Source organism: Oncorhynchus mykiss, chromosome 3, assembly GCF_057628025.1.
Source record: "Oncorhynchus mykiss isolate SJ-2025 chromosome 3, ASM5762802v1, whole genome shotgun sequence".
Lineage (NCBI taxonomy): Eukaryota > Metazoa > Chordata > Actinopteri > Salmoniformes > Salmonidae > Oncorhynchus > Oncorhynchus mykiss.
The window spans coordinates 96332237-96342661 of record NC_143024.1 but is presented as its reverse complement, the minus strand read 5'-3'; the positions used below and the strand labels follow the sequence as shown (position 1 = coordinate 96342661).

The following is a 10425-nucleotide window of genomic DNA, read 5'->3' as shown; positions in this document are numbered from 1 at the left end:
AGGTTTCCTCCAGATGTGACGCTTGGCATTCAGTCCAAAGAGGTTTCATATTCATATTGGTTTCATCAGGCCAGAGAATCTTGTTTCTCATGGTCTGAGTCCTTTAGGGTTAGGGTTACCAGGTCCAGGACTAGAATATGATGCAGCCTAGACAAGCTGAACCAGGACTAGAATACAATGCAGCCTAGACCAGCTGAACCAGGACTAGAATACGATGCAGCCTAGACCAGCTGGATCAGGACTAGAATACCATGCAGCCTAGACCAGCTGGATTAAGACTAGAATACGATGCAGCCTAGACCAGCTGGTCCAGGACTAGAATAGAGTGGCAGCCTAGCCCAGCTGAACCAGGACTAGAATAGAGTAGCAGCCTAGACCAGCGGGATCAGTTCTAGAATAGAGTGGCAGCCTAGACCAGCTGAACCAGGACTAGAATACGATGCAGCCTAGACCAGCTGGATCAGGACTAGAATAGAGTGGCAGCCTAGACCAGCTGAACCAGGACTAGAATACTATGCAGCCTAGACCAGCTGAACCAGGACTAGAATAGAGTGGCAGCCTAGACCAGCTTTAACCAGGACTAGAATACAATGCAGCCTAGACCAGCTGAACCAGGACTAGAATACGATGCAGCCTAGACCAGCTGAACCAGGACTAGAATACGATGCAGCCTAGACCAGCTGAATAGGGACTAGAATAGAGTGGCAGCCTAGACCAGCTGGATCAGGACTAGAATAGAGTGGCAGCCTAGACCAGCTGAACCAGGACTAGAATACCATGCAGCCTAGACCAGCTGGATCAGGACTAGAATACCATGCAGCCTAGACCAGCTGGATTAAGACTAGAATACGATGCCGCCTAGACCAGCTGGATCAGGACTAGAATAGAGTGGCAGCCTAGACCAGCTGAACCAGGACTAGAATACGATGCAGCCTAGACCAGCTGGATCAGGACTAGAATAGAGTGGCAGCCTAGACCAGCTGAACCAGGACTAGAATACGATGCAGCCTAGACCAGCTGGATCAGGACTAGAATACCATGCAGCCTAGACCAGCTGGATTAAGACTAGAATACGATGCCGCCTAGACCAGCTGGATCAGGACTAGAATAGAGTGGCAGCCTAGACCAGCTGAACCAGGACTAGAATACTATGCAGCCTAGACCAGCTGAACCAGGACTAGAATAGAGTGGCAGCCTAGACCAGCTGAACCAGGACTAGAATACAATGCAGCCTAGACCAGCTGAACCAGGACTAGAATACGATGCAACCTAGACCAGCTGAACCAGGACTAGAATAGAGTGGCAGCCTAGACCAGCGGAATCAGGACTAGAATACGATGCAGCCTAGACCAGCTGAACCAGGACTAGAATAGAGTGGCAGCCTAGACCAGCTGGTCCAGGATTAGAATAGAGTGGCAGCCTAGACCAGCTGGATCAGGAGTAGAATACGATGCAGCCTAGACCAGCTGAAACAGGACTAGAATAGAGTGGCAGCCTAGACTAGCTGGATCAGAAGTAGAATATGATGCAGCCTAAACCAGCTGAACCAGGACTAGAATAGAGTGGCAGCCTAGACCAGCTGGACCAGGACTAGAATACGATGCAGCCTAGACCAGCTGGATCAAGACTAGAATACGATGCAGCCTAGACCAGCTGGTCCAGGACTAGAATAGAGTGGCAGCCTAGACCAGCTGGATCAAGACTCAGGAGGGCAAATGACAAACGAGTAAATTGTTTTGGTGTCTGTAGCTAGCTAGAAATATAACCTCTCTTTTTACACCAGGCAGTGTTGTTCAGTACAGCACAATTTGGTGATTAATTCAGCCATAACGGGCCTTGCTAGTACCAATACAAGCCAAGCTAGCCTTTGCCCCTACCTACAGTATACTGCTGTTACTGTCTATTATCTATCCTTTACCCCTACCTACAGTATACTGCTGTTACTGTCTATTATCTATCCTTTACCCCTACCTACAGTATATTACTGTTACTGTCTATTATCTATCCTTTACCCCTACCTACAGTATACTGCTGTTACTGTCTATTATCTATCTTGTTGTCTAGTCACTTTACCTCTACCTACAGTATATTACTGTTACTGTCTATTATCTATCCTTTACCCCTACCTACAGTATACTGCTGTTACTGTCTATTATCTATCCTTTAGCCCTACCTACAGTATACTGCTGTTACTGTCTATTATCTATCCTTTACCCCTACCTACAGTATACTGTATACTGCTGTTACTGTCTATTATCTATCCTTTACCCCTACCTACAGTATACTGCTGTTACTGTCTATTATCTATCCTTTACCCCTACCTACAGTATACTGCTGTTACTGTCTATTATCTATCCTTTACCCCTACCTAGAGTATACTGCTGTTACTGTCTATTATCTATCCTTTACCCCTACCTACAGTATACTGCTGTTACTGTCTATTATCTATCCTTTACCCCTACCTACAGTATATTACTGTTACTGTCTATTATCTATCCTTTACCCCTACCTACAGTATATTACTGTTACTGTCTATTATCTATCCTTTACCCCTACCTAGAGTATACTGCTGTTACTGTCTATTATCTATCCTTTACCCCTACCTACAGTATATTACTGTTACTGTCTATTATCTATCCTTTACCCCTACCTACAGTATACTGCTGTTACTGTCTATTATCTATCCTTTACCCCTACCTACAGTATATTACTGTTACTGTCTATTATCTATCCTTTACCCCTACCTAGAGTATACTGCTGTTACTGTCTATTATCTATCCTTTACCCCTACCTACAGTATATTACTGTTACTGTCTATTATCTATCCTTTACCCCTACCTACAGTATACTGCTGTTACTGTCTATTATCTATCCTTTACCCCTACCTACAGTATACTGCTGTTACTGTCTATTATCTATCCTTTACCCCTACCTAGAGTATACTGCTGTTACTGTCTATTATCTATCCTTTACCCCTACCTACAGTATATTACTGTTACTGTCTATTATCTATCCTTTACCCCTACCTACAGTATATTACTGTTACTGTCTATTATCTATCCTTTGCCCCTACCTACAGTATACTGCTGTTACTGTCTATTATCTATCCTTTACCCCTACCTACAGTATACTGCTGTTACTGTCTATTATCTATCCTTTACCCCTACCTACAGTATACTGCTGTTACTGTCTATTATCTATCCTTTACCCCTACCTACAGTATAATGCTGTTACTGTCTATTATCTATCCTTTACCCCTACCTACAGTATACTGCTGTTACTGTCAACCCTGTTGTCTAGTCACTTTACCCCTTGACATGGTGCAGGAGCAGACAGGGTCAAGGTAATGGAATGTGGTAGTGGGTTTTTAATGATTGTAAGGTTCATTGGAAGGGTGTTTTATATATTTTTTAATAGTTATTTTTTTGTAGTTTTCCATTCTTTTGCATCACAAAGTTTAATATATTTATATTCTAGTCCAGCTGGAGGCGATAATGGGCCATGTTGGATGCCAACCGCCGATACACTCCAAAGAAGAAAGAAGAAGAAGAAGAAGAAGCAGAAGAAGAAGAAGAGGCGCAACTCAGGGTGCCCAAAACTTTTGGAGAAACGTCAGAATCTGAAGTGAGCTCGGTCAAGTCGTGAGATCTTGTGTCCAGGACCGCATCAGTGTAGAATAATGATGTAAAGATGGCGGAGCTACAAATGCTTTTGGAAGAAGAAATTCCAGCCGGTCGGAGAGCGTTACTGGATAGTTTTACGAATCTCGAAAGAGTTGCTGATTACTGCGAAAGCAACTATGTGCAGGTAAATCTATGATTTATAATAAAACTATCGGTTATGTGCGCTGTTTAACTCAGAGAATGACAAGCTAAACGGGGTTTACTGTAGCGGACCTCTTTCCTCTTTACGCAGACAGCCGCACTGTTTCGACCAGGCTCGTTTACTACACCAGTTTGCTTGTTTATTCTGTTAATGTAGTTGTTTTGTTACCTAAGACTACTCTTGGCTAATAATTGCAGTATGTTATTTATGTGTACTACCAAATACGTGTGTTTTGTCAGCATTGCTTACACGTTGACGTGGGTAGCGAGTCCAATAGAAAGTATTTGTGAATGGACCGTGTTGGAGGTTGGTGCCGGCAGAGACCACTCCACTCACAGATACAACAGTAACCAGATCATTTCCGACAGAGATTTAATCCTAGTTACGTTGATTCTCTTGTCCGCCAATGCGAGATATTTGGCCGCAGAATAAACTGCATTCGGGTATGATCAAATCTGTCATATTACACACACAGTCTATGGACATTCCTCTCACATCACACCGTTGTATGGAAGCATCACACACACACACACACACACACACACACACACACACACACACACACACACACACACACACAGTGAGGATCTCAACTGCAGACTCCTCGCGTCCTCTCGCCTCATAATTCAATCCAAAGGGTTTTATTTGCTTGGGAAACGTGTTGCACTGCCAAAGCAAGTGAAATAAGCAAAAGTGAAAAGACGAAACCTCAACAAAAAAAACATTCGAATTTAACAGTAAATATTGTGCTCAAAAAGCTGACAAATATTTCAAGTGTTATCAGCTATGTACAGTGTTTTAGCAATATGCAAATAATCTCTGAGTAGTTGAGGGGTTCAGTGGTGGAATATTGGAATCGAGGTGGTTGTAGAATTTAACAGCTCTTTTCGGATTTTGATAACTAGCGGGTAAAGTCCTAATTCTGCTCGGTATGGATTGTTTGGGGTTTTGTGTTGTATACAAAGCATTTATATCTTTTTTTTATTTAACTAGGCAAGTCAGTTAAGAACAAATTCTTATTTACAATGACGGCCTACACCAACCAAAGCCGAACGATGCTGGGCCAATTGTGCGACACCCTATGGGACTCCCAACCACAGTGGGTTGTGATACAGCCTGCAATCGAACCAAGGTGTCTCTAGTGATGCCTCTTGCACTGAGATGCAGTGCCTTAGACCGCTGTGCCACTCGGGAGCCCAAGTATATTTTTTGCAGAATTCTGCATGCAATCTCAATTGGGTGTTTGTCCCATTTTATGAATTCTTGGTTGGTGAGTGGACCCCAGACTAGAGGTCGACTGAATAATTAGGGCTGATTTCAAGTTTTCATAACAATCGGTATTTTTGGACACCGATTTGCCGATTTTAAAAATGTAAAATAATAATAATTTTTAATAAAAAAAAAAAATATATATATATTTTTTACACTTTTTATTTAAGTAGGAAAGTCAGTTAAGAACACATTCTTATCTTCAATGACGGCCTAGGAACGGTGGGTTAACTGCCTTGTTCAGGGGCAGAACGACAGAATTTTACCTTGTCAGCTCGGGGATTCGTTTTTGCAACCTTCCAGTTACTAGTCCAACTCTCTAACCACCTGCCTTACATTGCACTCCACGAGGAGCCTGCGTGGCAGGCTGACTACCTGTTACGCGAGGTCAGCAAGAAGCCAAGGTAAGTTGCTAGCTAGCATTAAACTTATAAAAACAATCAATCTTAACATAATCACTAGTTAACTACACATGGTTGATGATATTACTAGTTTATCTAGCGTGTCCTGCTTTGCATATAATCGATGCGGTTCCTGTTAATTTCTCATTGAATCAGAGCCTACTTCGACAAACGGGTGATGATTTAACAAGCGCATTTTCGATAAAAGCACTGTCGTTGCACCAATGTGTACCTAACCATAAACATCAATGCCTTTCTTTAAAATCAATACACAAGTATATATTTTTAAACCTGCATATTTAGTTAATATTGCCTGCTACCATGAATTTCTTATAACTAGGGAAATTGTGTCACTTCTCTTGCGTTCCGTGCAAGCAGAGTCAGGGTATATGCAGCAGTTTGGGCCGCCTGGCTCGTTGCGAACTGGGTGAAGTCCATTTATTCCTAACAAAGGCCGTAATTAATTTGCCAGAATTGTACATAATTATGACATAACATTAAAGGTTGTGCAATGTTACAGCAATATTTAGACTTATGGATGCCACCCGTTATATAAAATACGGAACGTTTTTTTTTTCGAAATGATAGTTTCCGGATTCGACCATATTAATGACCAAAGGCTCGTATTTCTGTGTGTTATCATGTTATAAATAAGTCTATGATTTGATATTTGATAGAGCAGTCTGACTGAACGATGGTAGGCAGCAGTAGGCTCATAAGCATTCATTCAAAACAGCACTTTCGTGTGTTTGCCAGCAGCTCTTCGCAATTCTTCAAGCATTGCGCTGTTTATGACTTCAAGCCTATCAACTCCCGAGATTAGGCTGGTGTAACCGATGTAAAATGGCTAGCTAGCGTTTCAAACGTCACTCGCTCTGGTGTTCCCCTTGCTCTGCATGGGTAACGCTGCTTTGAGGGTGGCTGTTGTCGTTGTGTTCCTGGTTCGAGCCCAGGTAGCAGCGAGTAGAGGGATGGAAGCTATACTGTTACACTGGCAATACTAATGTGCCTATAAGAACATCTAATAGTCAAAGGTATATGAAATACAAATCGTATAGAGAGAAATAATCCTATAAATACTATATTAACTACAGCCTAAAACTTCTTACCTGGGAATATTGAAGACTCATGTTAAAAGGAACCACTAGCTTTCATATGTTCTAGTGTTCTGAGCAAGGAACTGAAACGTTAGCTTTTTTCATGGCTAAAATTGCACTTTTACTTCTCCAACACTTTGTTTTTGCATTATTTAAACCAAATGGAACGTTTCATTATTTATTTGAGGCTAAATTGATATTATTGATGTATTTTATATTAAGTTAAAATAAGTGTTCATTCAGTATTGTTGTAATTGTCATTACAAATAAATACATACAAAAAAATTGGCAGATTAATCGGTATCGGCTTTTTTTGGTCCTCCAATAATCGTTATTGGCGTTGAAAAATCATAATCAGTCGACCTCTACCCCAGACCTCACAACTGTTGTCTTTACAATGGATTAAGTGATATATGACATGCTATTTTATCAAATCAATTCTCCGTAATTAATATTACCCGTTTAAACTAATCATGTAAATGTAATTAACTAGAGAGTCGGGGCACCACGGAAGAATGTTAATAGAGCTGTTGTCTTCCGAATAAACTCTTAAAGACCTGGTAATATTTTACATCAATAGCAGTCAATATTAATCGTCACCTTAATTCAGTCTCATCTGAAAGTTGTACATTTCTTGGAACCCTGGCGAACCCTGGCCATCTTCATGAACCCTGGCCAACAAGTTGAATCAGCAATACAACATTTGGTTTAATTATTTATTTACTAAATACCTAAATAATCACACAGAATTACACATACACAGGATGGATCATACATTGATTACTAATTTTGTTATAAAAGAAAACGTCCCTGGCAGACGAAGCCGATATGATGGCTGGTTACACAAAGAAAGGGGGTTGGGTTTGAATAAAAGCGCGGGAAGACTGAGGAACAAAAGGATTGGGTCTCTATCGGACCATATGAAGCTATACTATCGTAAATACAGAATCTCATGCATTCTAAATAACCGCCCATTCGGAAAAGGAAAATGCAAGAAATATATTTACTCTGAGCTGCGCTTCGATAGATTGGTCAAAGATGGAAGGCTGGGTTGCCCAGCAGAGATCTCCCTTGTCCTTTAAAGAATATTTCTGGGCGGATACATTGTAGTCTGTCATCTTGTGGTAGAACGATTACGTTGTAGTACCATGTCTTTCTGAAGAGATTGTCCGTCCTTTCCTAGCCCACGTTTACAGCTGCTGTTGATAACTCAACGTCTAGGATGTATAACTTCTTTAGTGAATAAGAGGTCAGAGTTCATACCAAGTTGCCATACTTTAAGCTCATGTTATATTCTGGCTGGTGTAGTCAAATTCATCCTTCCAGCATGTCGATCATCACCTCCATGTTGAAATTGGCCCTTCTAAACGTATGGACAGCAGTCCTCACGTCGTCGGGAACACAATGTTAATTTAGTTTGGTTGTAGTCGTTCAATCAGAGCTGAGGTTGGTTTAGTCCTGGATCACGGAGGCTCATACAGAAATGGCCACTGATTTCACTTATGAAAACTATTCTCTCATTTTAAAAACTAAAATTAAATAGAATATTTTCACAAATAGTTTAATATTTCAACATTTAAATTGTACAACAATTCCATGTGAATCTGTAGACTGTGAAAGTGTAGACTTTCCAAGATACAGTTTGTCGTCCTGTCATCAGGAATAATGTCCCAGACAACAACTGATCTGACATCATATTCTTTAAGTACCAACTGATATTTTCAACTGGTTGGATTACCTAGAGATGGTTCTTTTCCCCAACATGTTGATGTTACAATACTCTCTCTATGTTAACAAAGGGCTTTCCAAGGGTCCATTCTGTAGAGTGGAGAGAAAGAGGGGGAAAGGTATTTATGGGGGGGGGGGTTCATAAACATCCCCCAACAGGGCAACGTCATGACACAACCATAGAGGGCAATGGGTTCTGGAACTGATTGAATCATTTTAGCCAGATCCTCATTGGGATGTTGAGTTTTTTCTGTTCTTTTTTATGGCATAGAAGACCCTTCAGGTTCTGTTAGGGTGAGATCGGGTGCTGCAGACTGTTCTAGTGCCCTCTCCAATTCATTGATCTATGGAAGCGGGTGGGGCTCAAGCTGCATCCAAATCTCACCCAACAGCTCAGAGGAAAGAAATCTGTGTGTTTTATGCCAATTTCAACAGGACACTTGTTGTTTGTGTACATGAATTTTCTGATGACGTATGTTTTTCCCCCAATAACTTTCCATCAATTTGTATAGCAGACCCTCATGCCAAATTGAGTCAAAAGCTTTCTTGAAATCAACAAAACTTGAAGACTTTGCTTTTTTTTGTTTGTCTATGTAACGGTATAGATTCCGTCCCTCTCCTCACCCCTACCTGGGTTTAAACCAGGGACCCTCTCCTCACCCCTACCTGGGCTTAAACCAGGGACCCTCTCCTCACCCCTACCTGGGCTTAAACCAGGGACCCTCTCCTCACCCCTACCTGGGCTTAAACCAGGGACCCTCTCCTCACCCCTACCTGGGTTTAAACCAGGGACCCTCTCCTCACCCCTACCTGGGTTTAAACCAGGGACCCTCTCCTCACCCCTACCTGGGTTTAAACCAGGGACCCTCTCCTCACCCCTACCTGGGCTTAAACCAGGGACCCTCTCCTCACCCCTACCTGGGTTTAAACCAGGGACCCTCTCCTCACCCCTACCTGGGTTTAAACCAGGGACCCTCTCCTCACCCCTACCTGGGCTTAAACCAGGGACCCTCTCCTCACCCCTACCTGGGCTTAAACCAGGGACCCTCTCCTCACCCCTACCTGGGTTTAAACCAGGGACCCTCTCCTCACCCCTACCTGGGCTTAAACCAGGGACCCTCTCCTCACCCCTACCTGGGTTTAAACCAGGGACCCTCTCCTCACCCCTACCTGGGTTTAAACCAGGGACCCTCTGCACACATCAACAACCGACACCCACGAAGCATCGTTACCCATTGCTCCACAAAACCCGGGGAACAACTACTTCAATGTCTCAGAGCGAGTGACGTCACCAATTGAAACGCTATTAGCTAGTTAACCATTTCACATTGGTTGCATCTATAAGGGTGTGCAGATTGTATACATGGTCTGTCGTACGTTATTTTCATAAGTATTACATTTGACATTTGCTCAGGACATTGTTTTCACTGAGGAAATGTTGGAGTCTGCTGTTGATGATACTGCAGAGGATTTTTATGAAATTGCTGTTGACTCAGATTCCACTGTAATTATTAGGGCCAAATTTCTCAAAACCCATTGGCTGAAAAAGCCAAAGGTCCCTACCCTCTGACCTTCTCCTCCAGTGGGTTTTGAGAAAGGGAGGGGAGAGTACACAAGGATTGAGATTCTACTAGGAGCATCAATCACAACAACTGAGGTAACATTAGCTTTGTATTGGATTTTCCTCCCCTGATTCAGTATATATAATTGTCATAGTCATGACACACTGCTAAGAGACTCCATGAGTAAGTAACCCTGTACTGATAGTGCAGTCTGGTAGACTTTAGCCTGGTTTGGGCTGATAACTGAAAAACACAGTCTGGTAGACTTTAGCCTGGTTTGGGCTGATAACTGAAAAACACAGTCTGGTAGACTTTAGCCTGGTTTGTACTGATAGTGCAGTCTGGTAGACTAGCCTGGTTTGTACTGATAGTGCAGTCTGGTAGACTAGCCCGGTTTGGGCTGATAACTGAAAAACACAGTCTGGTAGACTTTAGCTTGGTTTGGGCTGATAGCTGAAAAACACAGTCTGGTAGACTTTAGCCTGGTTTGGGCTGATAGCTGAAAAACACAGTCTGGTAGACTTTAGCCTGGTTTGTACTGAT

General features: G+C 42.4%; 1 protein-coding gene across 4 annotated transcripts in view; it reads left to right on the top strand.

The window, feature by feature from the left end:
* Window positions 1-3503: 3503 nt before the first annotated feature.
* Window positions 3504-10425, top strand: part of abi2a (abl interactor 2a) — a 91773-nt gene continuing 84851 nt past the window's right edge. For 2 of the 4 annotated variants that reach the window (XM_090230501.1, XM_036975356.2), the window contains exon 1: window positions 3541-3807. In XM_090230501.1, coding sequence (XP_090086627.1) covers window positions 3691-3807 — 117 coding nt within the window. In that variant the 5' untranslated portion in view covers window positions 3541-3690. Of the gene's footprint in view, window positions 3808-10425 lie in introns of all 4 variants that reach the window. The other 2 variants (XM_036975354.2, XM_036975358.2) reach the window with 2 other exon arrangements.